At 35.0% G+C, this 21,750-nt stretch overlaps 2 protein-coding genes across 5 annotated transcripts; one reads left to right on the top strand and one right to left on the bottom strand.

The window, feature by feature from the left end:
• The first annotated feature begins 2,301 nt into the window (after nucleotides 1-2,301).
• Nucleotides 2,302-5,521, top strand: LOC147411784 (heat shock cognate protein 80-like). The gene is made up of 3 exons (XM_086452447.1): nucleotides 2,302-2,523; nucleotides 3,229-3,370; nucleotides 3,471-5,521. The coding sequence occupies exons 1-3, from the start codon at nucleotides 2,401-2,403 to the stop codon at nucleotides 5,309-5,311; spliced, it is 2,106 nt and encodes a 701-aa protein (XP_086308573.1). The 5' UTR covers nucleotides 2,302-2,400; the 3' UTR covers nucleotides 5,312-5,521.
• Nucleotides 5,522-7,013: 1,492 nt separating this feature from the next.
• LOC147411783 (calcineurin B-like protein 3) lies at nucleotides 7,014-21,189 on the bottom strand. Of its 4 annotated transcripts, none has more exons than XM_086452431.1 (10): nucleotides 20,993-21,189; nucleotides 16,668-16,748; nucleotides 16,435-16,589; nucleotides 16,029-16,111; nucleotides 15,772-15,831; nucleotides 15,265-15,373; nucleotides 14,877-14,929; nucleotides 12,431-12,505; nucleotides 8,227-8,339; nucleotides 7,014-7,560 (listed from the first exon to the last, which is right to left on the bottom strand). In XM_086452431.1, the coding sequence occupies exons 3-10, from the start codon at nucleotides 16,556-16,558 to the stop codon at nucleotides 7,503-7,505; spliced, it is 675 nt and encodes a 224-aa protein (XP_086308557.1). In that variant the 5' UTR covers nucleotides 16,559-16,589; nucleotides 16,668-16,748; nucleotides 20,993-21,189; the 3' UTR covers nucleotides 7,014-7,502. The 4 variants fall into 4 exon arrangements, with proteins under 4 accessions (XP_086308557.1, XP_086308541.1, XP_086308549.1 ...); XM_086452415.1 differs by having other exon boundaries at nucleotides 12,431-12,511; nucleotides 20,993-21,167; XM_086452423.1 differs by lacking the exon at nucleotides 20,993-21,189 and adding an exon at nucleotides 20,780-20,821 and having other exon boundaries at nucleotides 12,431-12,511.
• Between the last annotated feature and the right edge of the window lie 561 nt (nucleotides 21,190-21,750).

Below are 21,750 nucleotides of genomic sequence, written 5' to 3'. Positions count from 1 at the left end.
TTATTTATAATGATTTGAAATATTTATTTTGTCATTTGATTATTGAGAATTGAAACCGATGGGTACTTGTGATTTTTTACGGTTCCGATTCCAATTCCATTTATTTTGGAACCGAAACTAGAATGGACAAGAACAAAAATCAAACTAATATAATGGTTATTGTTCTAAGTTCCTTAGGAACCGAATCGAAAACTACCCATTGACACCGCTAAAACTTAAGGGTTGATTAGAAATAAATCCCTCAACCATGGTTTTTTAAGTAATTTCCCCCCCCCCCAAAAAAAAAAATCCCCTATTTCTATGTAAGAAATATAAAATTACTTAAATAACCTCATTTTCGAATTGTAATTTTTCTATCCAAACCTAAGCATCTTCGACAATTTTTAGTGAAACAGATGAGGATGAAATTATGAGTAAAAAGATTAAGGATTTTTTTTTTCTTCCCACAAGATATTTAAAGACAAGATTGAAGTTGCAAAGCTTGGAGATGCCAACTATTCCATATTAAAAAGAATGATTTTAAGAAGAAGACGTACATGTGGGTGTATGCATTAAAATTTTTAAAGAAACTTTGTAACTATACAAATTATTGGAAAATCCCTAAAATCAAATTTGGGCTTATACATTCTAATTTGAACCCATTGATTGAGACGATCATATGGTTTGGGTTTGGACTATTGCAAATAATACCCATGATGTAAAACAAAGTTAAGTGATCCATATTAAATGTTGGGCCTCACATCCAAATAAATGATTTTGGCCCACCAATAATCCATAGAATCCTTAAAATTAAATTTGTACGAATTTAACCTTTAAATAAATCAATCAAAGTTCTTTAAGTTAAGGCATAATTAGAAAATTAAACTATCTTTAAGTTTATAAATACAAAAACCTCCATCATTAAGAGGGGGATCTAAATCACTTCCTTTTAAAATACAAAAACTCTCCTTCTAAAGAAGAAAAAATTCTCAAGCCCTCCTTTAGAGATAAAGTAAAATTCTTCAAAAAATTTGGACTCCAATTAAAAGAAGATCAAGTTTAAAGTCCTTTTTCAGAAGTCGAGAAATTATTCTCATTCCATAAAGCACTAAGTCTAGAGAAAAGAAAAATATATAGAAACATCTAAGAAAATCAAACACAAACAAAGTCATCACCAAAATAATATTTTTAGAGAGAAAAAAGCTACACACGTCATCTTTATTTTTTTACTTGAATATTAATCAAAGGAAAACACTGAGATTTGTATTATCATTTTCATCAAAATTAATAAAATTATTTGAAATCTTATTTTACAAATCTCGAGGTAGATCTATAATATTTATCATTGACAGTAGGCGATATAATATTTTATATTAATTCTTGAAAGGAGATTGAGGTCATGAGTTACTTATGCCATCTCTTGAAAACATAAAGGGTACCCCAAATATTCATTTAAAAAATGTGGAATAGGTACTTCTATATCACCCAAAAAAATCTAACAACAAACCGTTGTCATTGGTCCAATCTGGAAGATTAACACAATATGACCTAAATGCCCTTATTGTCAAATTTCCAAAGTAGTTCCAACTATTGGAAAACATTTTCTTTAAGAGACGGGATATTCTTTTAAAGATAGGTCTTCAAGATCTCTAATTTCTATCTAAATTTTTAATCTATCCAAACATATCATGAATTCATCATTTGGAGAAAATTCTAATTGTTTTCTTCAAATTTCATTAATTTTTATTTTTTTCCAAAATTAGCCTCAATACAAAAATCTTAGATTTTTTCTATCTAAATTTCTCTCATTTTTCTTTTATCTCCCCAAAATCCTATCCAGAATCTTAGCGTTGAAGATGGAAAAAAAAAAAAAAAGACTTGACCAAGTCGATTATAAGGGTATTTAGGTCATTTTAAATCAATTTATTATAGGGTATCTCGAAAACATTGCGCGTCGGCTTAATAACCGACGTGGCTCAAACGCTGGTACGCAAATCCTTCGCATAAAACTCGGTCACTTTCTTACAGAATCAGGCTCTTAAGTCCTAACGACTTAACAAATTGTTCGATGACGAGAAACTCACGTGATATGTGCACGTGTGAAAAGAAAATTCTTTTTATATTGCCAGGGAAACGAAATTTACAATAGACTGCAAGTGTAAGGCCCTAGACTCGTATAATTGTATAAACGAATTTGATGTCTCTGCCATAAGATAAAAAGAGATCTGGTTATATCAAAATTCTATATTTGGTATTTCAGATACTTAGAATAGAAGGCTCTAGAAACCCAAGGGGAACTTTATATATACAGAATGTTTTCGGGCCCTCATTTGTATCTGTTATTAAAACCCTAGATTTCGAAAGCTTGTTTTTCTTTCGCATTTCCCCCCTCTTTGGAAAAAGCTCGCGTCGTCACCATCAATGGCGGACACAGAGACGTTTGCGTTCCAGGCTGAGATCAATCAGCTTTTGAGTCTGATCATCAATACCTTCTACAGCAACAAAGAGATCTTCCTTCGGGAGCTCATCAGCAACGCTTCCGATGTAAGTTGTAATTAGGTTTTTTGTAGGTTCTAATCGCATTTCATAGTTTTTCTTTCAATTTTATGCTCTGGTGTGAGTTTGATTTGAGTCACAATCATGATCTTCGTTTCCTGTTATCGTTTTTTTTGCTTGATCTGTGAAAAAAAGGAATCCTTTGGTTTCATTTCTTTTATGATGTGTTTTTTTCTACGATCGGTAAAAAAAAACCTTGTAGAAGATTAGGTTTAGAGCCTGATCTTTCATTACTGTCTCAACTCTGTAATATATGATCTGCTGCAGAACAAAAATCCTGATGTATATCTCTCTTTACTGTTCTTGTTAGCTTGATGAGTATGTAAAACTGTTCTCGAGTCTATTTATATTAATCCTTTTCATATTTTATGAATTTTCTGATTCTGAGTATTAAAATGCTGGTTTTGATCACATATTTGTTCGTCCGTACTGCTAGAGTTTGTTATAAAAAAAACATTATCGTTTAATTCTCATGTTTTTTAAGATCATGTGTTTGCTAATAATGTTGCCTGAGGATCAAGATTCTTTGCTTGCTAGTGTAATTTATGAGTAGAGTAGAAATTCCGACTTTATGAATCTTTCTCTTGTATTTTAATTTGAAAAATAAAAATAAAAAAATAGACCGTGGTAGAAATTCTGACTTTTATGAATCCTTCCCCTGTAATTTAATTTGAAAAAAATAAATATATGAAGGCCTTGGACAAGATCCGGTTCGAGAGCTTGACAGACAAGAGCAAACTCAAAGGCCAACCGGAGCTTTTTATTCACATTGTCCCAGACAAGACTAATAAAAGTCTCTCCATCATAGACAGTGGCATTGGCATGACAAAGTCTGGTGAGTAGTAGCTTAGCTTTCGTTTTAACGTGTTTATTTTTTAACCTAAATATAAATAGGAACCTCTTTCTTATTTCCCAATTTTCGTTGTTTTTTCCAGATCTTGTGAACAATCTTGGTACCATTGCGAGGTCTGGAACCAAGGAGTTCATGGAAGCCTTGGCTGCTGGCGCAGATGTAAGCATGATTGGACAGTTCGGTGTCGGATTCTACTCGGCTTATCTTGTTGCTGAGAAGGTGATTGTTATCACAAAGCACAATGATGATGAGCAATATGTATGGGAATCTCAAGCTGGTGGATCCTTCACTGTCACTAGAGATACCTCTGGTGAGAATCTTGGTAGGGGTACCAAGATCACTCTCTTCCTCAAGGAAGATCAGTTGGAATATCTCGAGGAGCGCAGACTCAAGGATCTGATCAAGAAGCACTCCGAATTCATCAGCTATCCAATCTCTCTTTGGACTGAGAAGACCACTGAGAAGGAGATTTCGGATGATGAGGATGAGGAAGAGAAGAAAGATGAGGAGGGTAATGTAGAAGATGTTGACGAAGAAAAGGAAGAGAAGAAAAAGAAGAAAATTAAGGAGGTCTCACATGAATGGGCTGTGTTAAATAAACAGAAGCCTATTTGGATGAGAAAGCCTGAGGAGATCAACAAGGAGGAGTATGCAGCTTTCTACAAGAGTTTGACTAATGACTGGGAGGAGCATTTAGCCGTGAAGCACTTCTCAGTTGAGGGTCAGCTTGAGTTTAAAGCTGTTCTCTTTGTGCCAAAGAGAGCCCCCTTTGATCTCTTTGACACTAGGAAGAAGCCCAACAACATCAAGCTCTATGTCCGTCGTGTTTTTATCATGGACAACTGTGAGGAGTTGATGCCGGAGTATTTGAGCTTCGTTAAGGGTATTGTTGATTCTGAGGACCTTCCCCTAAACATCTCCAGAGAGACTCTGCAGCAAAACAAAATTCTCAAGGTTATCCGGAAGAATCTTGTGAAGAAGTGTGTTGAGCTCTTCTTTGAGATTGCGGAGAATAAGGAGGACTACAACAAGTTCTACGAGGCTTTCTCAAAGAATCTCAAGCTTGGCATCCACGAGGACTCACAGAACAAGTCTAAGCTTGCTGAATTGCTTCGGTACCACTCCAGTAAGAGTGGGGATGAGATGACCAGCTTGAAAGACTATGTAACAAGGATGAAAGAGGGTCAGAATGATATCTTCTACATCACGGGCGAAAGTAAGAAGGCTGTTGAGAACTCTCCCTTCCTTGAGAAGCTGAAGAAGAAGGGGTATGAAGTCCTTTACATGGTTGATGCCATTGATGAGTATGCGATTGGTCAGTTGAAGGAATTTGAAGGGAAGAAGTTGGTTTCTGCAACCAAGGAAGGTTTGAAGTTAGAAGAGAGTGAGGATGAGAAAAAGAAGAAGGAAAACTTGAAGGAGAAGTTTGAGGGTCTTTGCAAGGTGATCAAGGATGTTTTGGGCGATAGGGTGGAGAAGGTTGTGGTTTCAGACCGTGTTGTGGATTCCCCGTGCTGTTTGGTCACTGGAGAGTATGGTTGGACAGCTAACATGGAGAGGATAATGAAGGCACAGGCTTTGAGGGATTCAAGCATGGCTGGATACATGTCGAGCAAGAAGACTATGGAGATCAACCCTGAGAACTCCATTATGGAGGAGCTCAGGAAGAGGGCTGATGCTGACAAGAATGACAAGTCAGTGAAGGATTTGGTTCTCTTGCTGTTTGAGACTGCTCTTCTCACATCTGGCTTTAGCCTTGAGGAACCCAATACCTTTGGAAACCGGATCCACAGGATGCTGAAGTTGGGGTTGAGCATCGATGAGGAGGAAGGTGGTGGTGATGCCGAAGCTGATGCTGATATGCCCCATTTGGAGGATGTAGATGCTGATGCTGAGGGCAGCAAAATGGAGGAGGTTGACTAAATCTTTCTTTCTTCATGCGGCTATGATTCTGAGATATTTTGTTAGTTTTTCTTTTTTTCTTTTTTAACATGTTTGGAAACAATTTGAGGAGGCTGGCTTCTTTTGTTAGTTTTAGTTCTCTAGTATTCAAGCATGTTTGCTCTATATTACAAGTAGTATTTAGCATGTACTCTTTTCAGACCAATTTTTAATTTTTGATTTTTTAAAGAATCTTCCTAGTAATCAGTTGGAGCATTATGGCTCTCGGAAGGGGATGTTTGGGAGGGTGTGGGTGAAAGCATCTAATTACCGATCAAATTAAAAAAAAAAAAAAAAAAAGCATCTAATTTCTGCATAAACAAGTATCTTAACCTATTATTTGCAGAAGTGTTTAATACTCATTAGTCAAATTGTTTCCAAAGGTTATACGGTTCATAAAAAATCAGCTCATTTTGAAATTTCTAATCCTAATTTACAAGTCGTGCACTGTCTAATTTTTGTAAATCACTTTTGATGGGGTTAGAAGTTTTGGAATAGGCTGATTTTTGGTGAGGATGATCTCCTCATCATAGAGATCATCCTCACAAAAAATCAGCTCATTCCAAAGTTTCTAATCGATATTTTGAAAAATGTTTGGCACCAAACTTGGCAAACTTTAGGGTTGCTGAACTGTCTCATATATATATATATAGGATCAGGTTCAAACGACAACCATTTCAACACACATAGACAACGTGTTTTGTCTTATATGGGAAAAAAATGTTTGGAATGGGCTGATTTTTTGTGAGGATGATCTATGTGGTGAGGAAATCATCCTTGCCAAAAATCAGCTCATTATGAAACTTCTAGACTGTCCAATTCTTGTTGAAAAATTATAGACCGTCCAATTTTTGTAAATCAATTTTGATGGGGTTACAAGTTTTGGAATGGGATGATTTTTTGCCAGGATGATCCCCTCATCACAGAGATCATCCTCACAAAAAATCAGCTCATTCCAAACATTTTTGCCCATATAAGACAAACACGTTGTCTATATGTGTGTCGCAATGTGTGTTCCAGGAACCCGACCCATATATATATATGTGGGAAATGTTCAGCAACAAACATTTTTCAAAACATGGGTTAGAGGTTTTGGAATGGGCTGATTTTTGGTGAGGATGATCTCTACGGTGAGGAGATCATCATTACCAAAAATCAGCTCATTCCAAAACTTCTAACCCCATCAAAATTGATTTACAAAAAATGGACGGTCCACGATTTTTCAACTTGTAAACTGGGGTTAGAAGTTTTGGAATGGGCTGATTTTTGGTGAGGATGATCTCCTCACCACCGTAGATCATCCTCACCAAAAATCAGCCCATTCCAAAACCTTTAACCCATGTTTTGAAAAATGTTTTGCCAAAATGTTTGTTGCTGAACATTTCCCATATATATATATATATATAGAGAGAGAGAGAGAGAGAGAGAGAGACCCTTTTCCTTACTAAGATGACGAGCAAAAAGGCTTTACTAGTCAAAAAGACCTCGGTATGTGTAAGACCAGACCTCAAGATTTGTTATTAATCTCGAGGCCTTTTTTTTTTAATTATATGGTGGATGAAAAGGCTTAGTAAGGCCTCTTTTCCTCACACAGTTATGAATCATTTGCTCAGCTTATTTTCTGGCATGTGAAATACTAAGCACAAATTTCGTACAAACAGGCTGTGATGAATGCTACTCATGGTAGAAGAAGCCAACTGTTTAGAAATCAATAACCTCAAAGCACAAAGAGTGGATGTGGCCAATAAATCACATCCTTTAGAATATTCTGGCTATACAAACTGAGCACATAAAAAAGGAAAGTTACAGTGTCTGTCTATATAGCCTTTTTCTTATAAGTTACTCATTTTATGTTGGATCATAATCCAAATCAACTTGAATACTACAAGGTTTGCAAGACAAAATTGTACAACTTGTAACCTGTATTTGTCACATAATTTAAACTGATTGGCAGAAATGTAAGACAACAAGGTAGTTCCATAGGAAAAGTAGGTTTCCCTTGCTTGTCCACCAACCTAAAATTTTCCATACTCCAGTTTCAGGGATGCAAAACTTAATTCCCGTCATTTATTTTTTATAATCTAAACCAAAGCTCTCTTTCTCTCTCTCTCCTGGTCCTTCCAAAGTTAAGCTCACATGGAAATCTAGAAGGAAACAAACAGAGCCTCTTAGGTCAGGTATCATTGACTTGTGAGTTAAATACAAAGCTCGGGAATGTAGTTGTAATGTCCCTGTTCATTGAGAACGAAACAAATATCAGCACATCCAAACAAATAATGTAAAGCATTTTAGCCAAACTAGAGCAGAGATAATAATTAAGAAGATAGTTATCAAAAAATTAATAAGATAATCAATATTATTAAAGGTATTTTAATTAGACCATGTATGAAATAATTTCGTATATGGGTAATCATCTCCTAGCAAATATCCAGACTGACTGATTTCCCTCATTGTTGGACAGCTTCTAAAAAGTCTGGATCTTGAGTTTGTTTTGGCCATGTGTACGTGCTTCCTTCACTGCTGCAACTTTCATTATTGCGAAAGCAAAATCTAACATCTACAACTGTAGTTTCTCTTATTGATTTGGGGCAATGGAAACTCGGAATAGCCTACATACACAAGCATATCTGTATTTACCTAATAAGAACATAAATTGGTATTCAAAATTCAGTATTAATACCGATTACTTGAGATTTATGTATTCAAGATTGGGTTATTGTATTTCTGGTTTCTCTAAACGCATATGTTTCTAACTGCTCTTCAGTGGCTTATCAAAGGGAGTTAATACAAATCTATGTGATAAAGAGAGCACACTATAAATTGCTGGATAAAGATTTTATTGTTGCTTGTTAAATGAATAAGATAAGAATTAAGAAATAATATAAAATTCTAATTACTCGAGGTATGGAAGGGTCATATTCTTCAAGAGAGATGGATGTCGCAAAACAAGACTCCGCCACTCTTCCTTATCAATCTTCCCGTCATGTTTTGTATCAGCTTCCTCGAAGGTCTGGTATTAGAACAAGAATGGGCAAATCTTACAAAGAGTCAGAGAGATTTACAAGAAACTTCCCTATACTTACAAATAAAAAAAATTACTTAAAAGTTCAAGACATTTTAAAACATAAGCAGAAAGAAGAGGATCCATATATCATCAACGTGGTTACATTTAGCCTTTATGAATTGATATATTGTTAACAAATATATAGCAGGAAACATGTTTCAGAAGAATCTACAAGAAATATGCTGTAAAGCAGAATTTAAAAAAAATAGATTTATGCTGATCTCCGAAATCAGAACGGCAAATCAGGGATTGATGCAACTGAACAATTTTTGTTTATAGAATTTCTATGTAAAAATTGAAACTAAAAGGGGTTCCATGGCTCAATAATGACTGACTGCATCCCATGGAGCTCTTCGTCACTGAGGATCATGCACTGGCAACACCCAGCACTTCATATGTTCATATGAAGCCAACATTAGAGGTCAAACACAAGGTTCCCTTACATTCAATGACCCATAGATTGTGGAAGAACATTCTGGATGGACAATTTCATGGGCTTTAAGTAGTGAGGTTGACTTGTGGAGTTTTACGTACATTCTTGGCCATATTCTAGAGCCTACACTTCAGCTGAAATTTGTCCATCCATTTCTATCAAATTGCAACAAGTATCTGGCTAAAGACAACGTACACATTTTTCTCACGCACGAAGAGAGAATTCTTTTCCCTAAAGCTTCAAGGGTTGAGGATGATCCCTGGTGTTTGACCTACATTCTGGGCCATATTCTAGAGCCTTCACTTGAGCAGTAATTTGTCTATGCCTTTCTCTTAAAGGTCAAGAAATATCTGGCTGCATGCATGTATAGATATTTTTCTTATGCACGAAGAGAATTCTTTTCCCTATTTTTGAATTTTCTATCTTCAATGAAGTTGATTTTTTTTTTTTCCTCTTTAGGTACACTCTTGCCCTCTCCATTCATCTGTTCTCCAAAACCCTTCATGAAAAAAAAATCTTCTAAGAGCTATTTCTTTTCTGTAGGCATCAATGATCAAACCTCCACCTCACTCCTGAATTTTGTGGAGTGATTCCGAGGAATCATTTTTTTGCTCTGACTTCCATTGTAGATCAGTTTGTATGTTTCCTTTCTCCCCCTAAACCTTCGTATCATATTACAAGAACCCAGTGTTGGTTTTCATCTCTATAACCTAATTGTGCAACCAGTCCAGCTAAGTCCTTACCTAACACACACACACAAAAAAAAAAAATTGTCCTGGATGGAGGATGATTGCGTCAGGTTGGCAGCCAGCATTAGACTTGTGAATGACCTCTCCATAGGAATTCAAAATTAGAAAAATCCTTCCCATCGGCCTCTATGTTCACTACGATATTACTACTGCAAAATACTAGATAATTTCTTCTTTGCAATGGTGTCTTAGAACTCTCTTTCTTCTTAAAATATCTCCAACAGTTGCATGAATCCAAGTCCTCTTTATTAGACAGCATAGCATTGATTAGTTACCCATCCCCAATTAAGAGCAAGTCTCGGGAACTAATAGGCGAGCACCCACATATTCGTGGGTTAAATACTACTAATAGAGGAGGGTAGTGAAAGCTAAGTATGGGGAGAGAAGATTTGGTTGGCTTAGTGGAGAGGCTAGGGGTACTTTTGGTTGTAATGTTTGGAGAGGAATTCTGAAGAGCATTGACCAGTTCGAGAGAGGGCTTAGATTTAAAGTGGGATCGGGGGATAAGGTTAGGTTTTGGGAGTATTGGTGGTGTGCTAGCTCGTCTCTATCAACTCGATACCCCTCTTTGTACACTTGTTAGCTGAAAAAGAACTGTCCAGTTAAAGATTGTCCGGTTCGAAGCGATAGCAATCATTCTTGGACTTTGGGCTTCATGAGGAATTTCAATGATTGGGAGATTACGGAGGTTATACCTCTTTTTGATCTCCTAAACTCTTTTCACTTAAAGGAAAACGATCTGGATAGGAAGGAATGGTTCAAGGCTAAGGGTAAAGTTTTTGCAGTCCACTTGTTCTGTAAGTGTTTACTTCCATCTTTCAAAGTTTCTTTCTCAGCCTCCATCATTTGGTCCACTTTGGTTCTCTCCAAAGTTTCTTTCTTTGTGGGCTTGCTTCCTTAGGGAGAATTCTCACTTCGAATAATTTAATTTCCCGAGGCTGAGTTACTCCAAAATTTTGTCCTATATGTTTGAAATATGGGGAATTTGTGAAACACATTTTAATTCATTGTCCTTTTTCACGAAATATTTGGATGTTTTTTCTATCTCGTTTCCAAGTGGATTGGGTATTACCTCAATCTTTTTTTTTTTTTTGCTTTGGGAAGGGTGGCCCTTCAATACCTTCTCTCTTAGAAAGAGACACCTTTAGACTATCCTTCCTTTTGCCATTGCTTGGGGCTTATGGAAAGAGAGGAACAACAGAGTGTTCCAAAGCAAGGTGAGTACGACTTACTCTGTGTTATTGGAGATTTTGGGCCTTTTGTATTTATGGTTCAACTTGAGCAGAGATTTTGTGGGAGTTTATTTCCAAGACATTGTTTTTAGATGGAGTTTGATTTGTGATGCGTAATTTTTACTTTTTTGTAGCTTTCTTCTTTGTATTTTTTTGGTTGCCCTTATTTTTGTTTCTAGTTGTTCTTCCTTGTTTGGGGGCTATCTCAGCCTCCCTTCCCTTTTTCTTTATTATCAATATAAAAAAATACTGCTTATGATTAGATCTTGAACAACCCCACCCCACCATTTCTCTACTTGATATTTTACTAGAGCTAGGCTTGGTCTGTGGGTAAATCTTGCCTAATGGTACACCATGAATCATTAGTAATTCTAGTCAAATAAACAAATCAACATTGCCATAACACACCTCACAATTATGTTGACAAGAAATATTTGAAGAGGTAATCCGAATTTTACAAATGGAAGATGGAAAACAGATAATGGGTTACTTTAATGATTTAGGGGCGTGCACATAATTAAACACTCAATAATCTAAACCTTCAATGGGTACAACAACTATAAATTATATGGACAATGACTGTGAAGTACTATTTTATTGAGAATATGTGCCCAATAGTCCCCTAATAAAGAATGCAGACCATGTAAGTCCCACTTAATAAAATATTAACCTATTAAGGATCTTTTGAAGATGTTTTTAAGAAAAATACCTGAAATACCCTTTTAACAACTTTACAAAGTGATTTGATCTAAAAATTGACTAATTTAATGGTTATTAATATTTCTGTGAAAAATGAAAAATAAATATTTGTATTTATTAAAAGGAGAGATGATGACCATACTCATCTCCACCATCATCTTTGTTGTAGTAATCTCCATGTGAGTTAAAGATTATTAGTTTTGGGAAGAGAAAACAAGGTTTTTTTTTTTTTTTTTTTCATTCATATCTTTTTTTTTTATCTATAAGAGATGACCATAGTCAAGGGGCTTGTCATTAATTTTAAAACATAGGAGTACCTCAAATATTCTCAAATAAACACGTTTCTTTAAATGTCAAAAATCGTTGAAAGGGTAATTACAGTATTTTTGCTTCAAAAATCATTTTTAAACTAATATTTGATAAAAAGAGCACTAAAGAGTCCATATTTTTTTAGAAGGGAATTGGGTCTTTGTGGTCATTGTCCCTAAATTATATCATTCGCAATTTTCCAATTAGAATAAATATAAATAATCAGTTCTTGAGTCAAGTAAAACTAAAGTTTAAAGAGTGAGCGAAATATCAAAACCACTATCAATGTGAATAAATTAAAACTCATATATATATATATATATTTTGCTTATCGTGGGTATCACCACCCTTTGGGTGAAACTAATCCCACAGTCACACGCACCACCACCTCAGAAAGTCCTACGTGCAATTGGTTGAGTCAAGGGTCAACCGAATCCTGGAGGGTGGCCCCAAGGAATTTATAGCTTCGTGGGGTTTCAAACACTTGACCTACCCTTCCTGAGTGGCTTATCAAGGCTCAGCTTGCCACTAGGCCAACCCCTTGGGGGTTATATATAGCACCAATATGTGAAAGAAACAAAAATGTGTGAATAAATCATTGGAGTAAAGGAGTACCTTGTCAATGATGCTTTCTATTACATCATCAGAGAGATTCATACCCGATTCAGCAAGTGTAGCCACTACCATGTGCTTCACCTTGAAATAAGTCAGAAAGTCAAAATTCTTTTAGAATAACTTGTTAGGAATAGACCTGAGCAATAGTACTTAAAATGGGTCAGATATGAGTGTGTCCATATCCAAACCATTTTACTTTTATTAAAACCATATCCGGATTCAACCCGACCAAATTTATTGATTCAGATCAATCGGGTTGGATAATGTCAAACCGTTTAAGATTATTTTAAATAAAATTGCTAGAATGTGATTGAATCGTGACTTGAACTCAAGACCTCTCCATTTTGAAGAGATGCCTTGACCACCCACCCAACCGTTGTTGGTTGGCGAAAGTTGGTTTAAAAAATATAATAATACGTCTTGCAAAGTAATATATCATTCGGATCTTGGCGGATATAAGGATGGAACTAGATCCGACTCGGGTCTAGGGACATCAACCCATATCCGAACCATATTTTAATTTGGATATACTTGATGAAACCAAACCCACTAAATTCGGATTTGGATCACTCGGATTTCGGAAGGAAATCCGTACCATTTTAGGCCCTACTGAGCAAGGAACTTCCACAAATTAGAGGTTCAACTAAAGTGACATAAACACTGGTTCCAAACTCAGTTGTGCATGGTCTATGATTTAAAAAAAAAATTTAATTATGTATTTATTTTTGACAAATACGGACTATAAAATTTAAAAATAGAATAACCAAAGTTCTAGGAAATGAAAAAACATAGGAAATAATCATATGATACCGAAATACAACTCATCATGATCCACTCAAATATGAAATGTCATCTACTATCATTTACAGGTGGTGGGAAATGTGTAACTTATTATATTGGTGTAGCTCACAGGACCATTTAATCCCTTGTGACCTCTTTATCTTTTACAATGATAGCAGAATGGGAAAAATGCTAATCCATACTACATTAAAAGAGGTATATGGGTGAATAGTCCTAAGCATTGGAGATTCACATTCCAGTTACCAAAGTAGAATTAGGTGACATCTAGATATTCAGTTACTCCAAAGGTACTAGAGGAGGTGACTATTATGTTCTATACTATCCGTAGGTTTCAGAATTCTATAATTTTTTTCTTTAAGAAGTTGTTTTACAGTAAAACAAAAAGTCGTTTTTAAGCATAGATTTCAAGAAGGATGCAACAGATTCAGCTCCAGATATACACATAATCAACCTTGCTATACGAATATCTAGTGAACCAAACCTAAACTGTTACAGATTTTGGTCCTTAAGCTCCAAGATTCCAACGTAGGAATTCGTTTTGGTTGAGGGTGGGAGGGGGGGCCTCATACAAACAATATACGACATAAACCAGTTTCAAGGATGCCTATTACACCTTGCTTTAAAATATATCAGCTAGCTCATTGGGAGTTTGGCTAAACAAGTAAAAGGCGTCTACTATCTGTAATGAACTAATTATTCAACTATAAATCTCGAGTTCTCACAAGGTGTTTTACTTGAGTATGTCTCTGTGCAAGTTGCAAACACTATGAGAAATAGCATATTTTCTTTCCATGCTTTGAACATCAGACTAGTAGCAAGCATCAAAGGCATGCAAGAAACACCCTCCAATTGTTGACGAGGTTTGGACATCAGACTAATAACAAGTGTTAAAGGCATGTGATACATGTAATCACGAAAAAAAGTAATCCACTATACAATCTAGTAGCATTTTAAAATAGATGATGCTGCTCACCTTCAAAAAATGCCTAAAAATATCCAGTAACAGTATAAGATTGATTATGTATTTACATTTGATAGTTGAAGACCTACATCCCAATTAAAATTTTCTAATAGCACAAAGGAAAAAGAGAAAAATAATGGAAGGCCTTTTTTAGCAATAAAAGTCAATCCAATCATAGAAAAAGATTAATTTTCGTAATATAAAACGAAAATAGAATATTTTAGTGTGAAGTATTATGCCAGTGCATTTCAGTCCATTTCTTATTCTAAACATGAATCTTAGATATTGAAACAAAATAGAGTAAATCAGGAAAATAAGGTGTTTCATGATATGCATAATAAATAAGATTTTATTTTGTATAAATACAGACTTGGGATAAGAGGCTTTGATGATGATATGTGCAAACTTGTAACAGCTAGTTAAAGTTGCAAGTTTTGACAGATTTTTTTTCCTGTAAAATAGGAATTTATTGGAGGAGAAAGTCACACAGCCAAGACTACAAATATACACAACGAGTGAGAGCAAGTCACTCTAAACCATGAATATGAACATTAAAGCAGTACACATTAATGTTTGATGGATTCAAACCTTAAATAAGTATACGTTAAGGTTTTTTTTTCCTTGCATTTTATCACACAAAGCCATGGATATAAAGTTATCAATTAATTAATAAACAATAACTACCTCATATCTCTGGATGAACCCTTGCTGCTTCAGATCATATAGTTGAAAAGAAACTGCAATTTAAGAATGTGTAAGTTTTGGTTCACCAATATATTTCCATATTTATGAGATGCAGGTCACAAAAAGGAAACACTAATTAAGGTTCAATCCAAGTAATATATTGATATTCCACCAGTTTTTTTCATGAGTAAGAGGGTATAGGCGGGGTTTTGATCCCAGGTCTGGGGTAAAATTCTTGCAGATTCATATAAATACAAATTTTTCTTGTCATTGGCCAATCCATATCATACTTAGTCCATGAGCTCCAACAGATAATAATAACAACAAAGAAAGAAAGAAAAAATAAAGACTTGCCAAAACAGCATATAAGCTTAAAAAGCTGACTTACAATCAATCTTATCGTCAATTGAAGCATTGGGGTGAAAGACGGAAAGGGCGCGTGCAAATTCTTCGAAACCTAATATTAAATTGTGCTTTGTGTCAAACAAGTCAAATACCTGAAAAATTAAAACCATGGGCAAACCAATCATCATGAGATTTTCTCAAAAACTCTTTAAAAAAATAAAAATTCTGGTGAAGGTTACTGAGTTACTTATTTTATTTTATTGGTAAAAAGGAAAGGTTAGCAAGTTCAATGATATGGAATCTAAATCCTGTTGATGATGTTGTAATATACTATTGGAATAAAATCAAGGGATGCGACCATCTAAAGCTTAAAACAAAACATACAACATATGCTCCATAAACTAAGTTCTGAAGATGCCACTGTTGGGATAAGACTATTATGATGATGAGCACATGATATGATTAAAAATAATAATAATAATGAAATGCAGAAGGTAGACATCAAAGAAAACAAAAGGAAGTGTTAAGATTTAATGTAGCAGAAAAATACCCGGTCTGCAAATAAGCTTTCCTTGTTTTTATTCTTGAATAATGCCAACTGGAACTCTTCCTGTAAGATGATAGTTGAAAGTACCACAACTGAATTACCATGGTCCATGAGAGGCAAATAAAAATGTCAATGTGGATCAAACTTGAGAAAGCTGAACTACAAAGGGAATCCACAAATCTCATCTACATTCAGTACAACAAAATTATTTCTAACTCCACATCTAGACAAAATAATGACCTAAATGGAATATATTCTACCTTGTTGATCAAGCCGTCATCAATTACAGATCGGCTGATCTTCTTGAATAACTCATACAGTGCTTCTATTTCGCTTACACTAACTGAAATCATATTGAAGGAGAAAAGATTAAAGCAAAATCAGCGCGCATTGTTTAATGTTTGCTTCAGGCGAAGAGAGAGGATAAAGGGCACTAATTAGTATAAAGAAAGGTAACAGATGAATAAATTGAGTAAGGGTAAACCAGATCATAAATGTCGTGTTTTAAGAAAAAGAATGATCACCTTCGAATGAATAAATAAAATGAAATACTATGTGAACCCACTAAACACAAGAAAATGTCACTGGCAACAATAGAGGGGAACGTGAATTCACACTCATCTTTACAAAAGAAAGAAACATTTCAGAAAATGATGGATTACGTACAGACTGTCTCCCTCGCAATAGATTCTGGATCTTCAAGGCCTCGTGGTTGCTTGTGCAAACCAAGATCACAACACCTTAGCAGGAAAGCAAATAGATCACCCAATCCCTCTAGGCACGACAACATGGTGTTTCCCAATTGTCAAAATGCTCCATACCTGTATACAATAAGAAGCATTGTTCAGGTCATATTAACCAAGATATAAAATTAATATACAGTTGGACATAGAAAGGACCTTTTGAACATTTACTGATTATGCCACCCCAAGCCCAAATGCAAAGGACCATAGATTCTGATAGCGAAATCAAAATTTTATCTGTTGCAACAGGGACACAAAGATGGTCATTATGATGTGACTTACAAGAAATGCCCTTTCGAGCTAAAGAAAAATCTAGAAGCCAGGAAAATACCAAGACAATGTGCACACAACTGGCATAAAAACCACGGAGGATTAGAAGTTCATTTTTTTTTTTTAAAGCTCTAGAAGAAAATATAGCTGAGCATCACATGATAGAGCATTAATTCTTCTGTAAACATCACATTTCTTTTTGGCTTTTGAGATATGTGAATTTCTTCCTTTTTTTTTTTATGGCTAAAGTGGTTGGTACATTCCCATGACTGCTTGTACAGGGCAGTAGCTGCCTTGTCCAACCAAGCTGACCCTTTGAAATTAGGCGATTTCTATTCCATTGAGGAAACCTGACTGTCATGGGATTAAACTGAAAACTTCTCACTTGAGTAGATACACAAACCATCTGAGTTATTAAATGGGTACATTGGTCTCTTTCAATTAATTCAAGCTGAACAGAATTTATGAAATTGGGCTTAAAGTAATAAGAAAAGGACTTGAATCCTTAAAACATGGGGTAAATGCCACCAAATAGAATCAAATGAGCTGCATAAATAGGGGCAAATAACAAATGAAAGAGGCACACACGCATATGCAAGACTACAATAGTAAATACAATGATGAAACAAATCAAGAGGGAATTAATGAAACAAATAAAAATACAATACACTTTATTTCGACTATAAAATAGTCACTTTCTAATATTAGTAATAAATTATCACAAACCCAAGTTATTAGCTATTATCACTTGATTTGTTAACAATGATGAAACAAATGAAGAAGGAATTTATGAAACAAATCAGTTCATTTTATTCTGACTATAAAATGGTGCTTTCTAATATTAGTATGAAGAACTCGGCGTTTTTGTGCCCTATCCTCCTTGTCACAGGCATATGTATTTTACAAATTATCACAAACCGAAGTTATTAACAAGTATCACTTGAGGCCTGTACTTCAATATAACGGAACATCTCTTTTTCTTAAGGATAAAATAAAGGATTATGTTGGAACACAAGAAATATTTCATTCCGAATCAAGGCATAAGAAACTTCGCAATTTTGGAATGAATGAATGGAAAAACTGGTTAAGGGGTCATTCTCAATACGATTTATCCCAGACTAGATGGTCTAGATTAGGACTGCAAAAATGGCGAAATAGAGTCAATCAAAGTTATATGGTTCAAAAAAAAGACTCAAAAAATTTGGATTCATATGATAAAGACCTATTAATTCATTATGACAACAACAACAAAAAAAAGTATACATTGGATTGATTACCTAGTCAAAAAGAAACATTAAAAACACCGACTCAAAAACTATAGACATAAATATATTAATTCTAGTAATAATTCCAAGAAAAAAAATGACAACCTATGTAACAAAAACACGTAAAATATGTAGCTGCATGACAATGGAAAAGTCTCAGACCAATAGATCCTCACAAACCCGATACACTACATTGTCCTATAATATATTCCATTTTTCAAGTGGTGTACATTAAAGCCACTTTTAATTCATGTACAACCACACATGATTTCGTTAAGTCAGGTTATTCAATCGACTTACAAAAAGGTCAAGTGTAATTTACATTAATAATATGATATATATATATGGAAAATTATTAAAAAAAGGACTGATTTTTTAATTATGTATTAAAAAATAATATTTTTTTTAAGAAATTACCGAAAACGATTTGACACGCTGAATTGTCCAGCGTTTTTCAAATCATTAGTTGTCCAGTGTTTTAAGCTTCTTTCCATATCTAAGTAGTAGGAAGAGTATGGCTAGCCTTACTCACTTAGCAAGATTTCAAATCTTACTAAAGGTCGTTGAGTTCACCTTGTGGCATCCAAAAACAGGATACGATGCCACAGGGATGTAGAGGAAAAAATTCTCTAAACTAAAATGAAAAATTAATAAAGGTTATTTTTAACTTAAAATTTGAGAGTTTGGTGGGAGTTTAGTAGCCTGTCCATTTTCAAAACCTTGGATCAAGCTCAAAAAAAATTATTTTTTTGAACTTTTTCTTTTTTTTGGGATCTAAGGTTTTTAATAAAATCTAGAGGGATGTGGTGTTGGATTGCCAATTTGGTAGTCCATTTGAGTTTAATGACTCTTAGCAAGATACTAAATCTTACTAATTTGGTAAGAGAAGTGTTTTCTATAATGCTTAGGAAACGTAGGAAAGCGCAAAACACTGGATAGTCCAGCATCTTAAATTGGTTTTTGTAATTTAAAAAAATATATATTTTGATAATTAATGAAAAAATTAACCCTTTTATATACATATATATATATATAGATAGAGAGAGAGAGAGAAAGAGAGAGAGAGAAAAAAAAACACAATGGTGAGCCCCACTCCTTTTATCTCTACATAAAGAGGGGTGGGGATTTAATCTCACCACAAATCTTGAAGAAAACTTTTAACCTGATTGTCTTTCCACTTCTCTTCTTTTCCAAGAATGCACTTCAAACTTTCTTGTCTTTCCTCTTTTACTTCCCTTTCCAAGAACACCCCTTTAACTTCTTAAATTCTTTCCTGTTCTCCCTCATGAACAATGAAAACCAAGTCAACCCAACCAACCCAAGTTGTATCTCAAATTTGGCTTGGGTGGTCTGATCTTGGCTTGGGTTGCACTTAGTTTGAATCATTTGAAACTCAGGTTGGACTCAGATTGTCCCCAACCTGCCCAAGTTGCACTCCTAAAACACATGCATTGCAAAAACTACCTACAAAACAATTATTTCATCGGACTAATTGTCTACCCAAATGAAATAGACTTATTACACCAGGAAAATAATTCACCACATTGATGGCATCCATCTTATATCCAAGCTTTGCAAATAAAGAAGCTTTAGAAACACATGGGATATAGATGGAATGGGACTAAAATGAGTAACCACAAAATCTACAACAAAAAGGGCAATTTGGTACAACTAGCAATAGATCCAAGAGCATATTATGCCAATATAGTCAGAAGGGCTTTGGGGCTCAAGATTCAAGAAGACTGGAAACTATGGTGTCTCAACTTTTAGGCTCTCATTATTTGTCCAGATGGGTTCCAGGAGGAAGAAAGAGATCCATACATGTTCCACTTTATACAAGCTAGAACCCTCCGTGGTAAGCTTGATTGCTAGTACCTCCCTTATTATACTAAATATCATTTTACAATTCATTAAACCAAATTCAATAAGCCAAGATTTCCATAAATCCAATATGTCAGGTCTTCAAAACATTAATGATCCGAAGGTGCCAGTTAGCTTAGTTAGTAAAGTCTATGGGTGATGATACCATAGACCTAGGTTCAAAGAGAAGTTTTTTGCTCACGTGGTCCGGGATAGACCAATCAAATAAGCCTGCATGTATTGAGAGCATCCCCAATTTACAAACTACCCTCATTTAGGCTTTATGTGACACGTAGTGGAGAGCAGTGTGAACAAAAAATTCTTGGATTCAAATCCCTCCCGCCATCACCGAGTTAGTGATCTCATTTAAAACAAGCTCACCAAAAATATTTAATGATCCTGAAAATGAATGCATGCACCACTAACTAATACCACCCAACTCAGATTCTAGAAGAAAAAAATTGTCCTCGCTTTGATAACCACTAGCGTACACCAGAATCTCCCAAGGCTAATCGCAATTAAGAAACTGGAAACCTAAAGGGCTGCTATTATATAATTAAACAATTCCCAGCACAACTAATTATTAAATTCGAAAGTTCCTTTGTCTCTATTAGAATTAGGAACACTCAATTAATTAGGGAAAAAAGAACCAAACCACCATAATTTACGAATTCAACTACCGAAACCGACCAAAATAAACAGTAACTGAGGCAAACACGATTAGATTACCTTGTACAAGCTTCGAAACTAAATTAAAATACAAATAAACATTAAAAATCTAAATTGAAAAGATACAGATCTGGAAATTCAATAACTGGCACAAATCGTTTACCAAATACAAATCTGTCAACCGTAATACAACCGATTTCGAACCTCATTTCCAGATCTTAGAACTTCAATTCCGAGCAAAAAATCACTAATTAATCCAAGGTCAAACAAAACTCCAATCTGTTCAATTCTTCCTAGATAACGATGTGCGATAACAAATAGAACAAATGCATAGAAATTAGGAACAGAGAAATAAAGAGGAATCGAAAAGAAAAAATGTACGGTCGAATAGAGGTTAAAGAGAGAGAGATTTGATACCTTTAGAGGATCCATGGCGGATTCTAGTGGGAGAGAAAAGAATCGAGATTCTGCAACATGTCTCGCTGCTTATGATTTTGTTTATCTTTATCCTCCTTTCGGTCGGAGCTGGTGATGATTATGATGGAAAAGATGAGAGAAGAGATTCCGGGACTTTGCAGCTGCCTGGCCAGTTGAAAATTTTGAAGAAACCCTATTCGTCAATTGACACGTGGAATTCTTCATTGGATACACCACGTGTAATTCAAAGGAGATGGTTGTACTGAAATTTTGATGTGAGATAATCGCTTCAAAGTTTTTTTCCTAAAGGAGAGATGGAGAGAGAAGAAATAATTAATTTGGCGGATTACAAGTGACGACGTTGATTGTTGAGCTATAACATGTTAGACCGTGGGACAAGCTGACGCAAAAATACGAATTTATTCGCAATCCCACTTGAATACTCGCTCCATCCACTCAATCGTGATCCACGATTTTCTTCTTATTTTATGTAAAGAGGTCGATTAAATTGATTTAGTGGAATTTATCTACAAATTCATGATCAACTAAGTAATATCCTACTTAATGAATTCTAGACTTCTAGTATCAATTTGCTAAGGTAGTATTTGTTAACGCAATTGAGAATTGCACTTTTGCTCGATAATTGGACGGTTTTTAACACGATTAGATCACAATTCTTACTCTCATGGGAAGCTGGAAGGGTGACCGAATGAAGCTTATTTGTTGTACTTTCAGCTCCTCCGAAACAATCGAAATGT

The sequence above is a fragment of the Akebia trifoliata genome, chromosome 1, assembly GCF_017979445.1.
Source record: "Akebia trifoliata isolate Shusen 1 chromosome 1, ASM1797944v1, whole genome shotgun sequence".
NCBI lineage: Eukaryota > Viridiplantae > Streptophyta > Magnoliopsida > Ranunculales > Lardizabalaceae > Akebia > Akebia trifoliata.
This window is presented reverse-complemented; position numbering and strand designations above follow the sequence as displayed.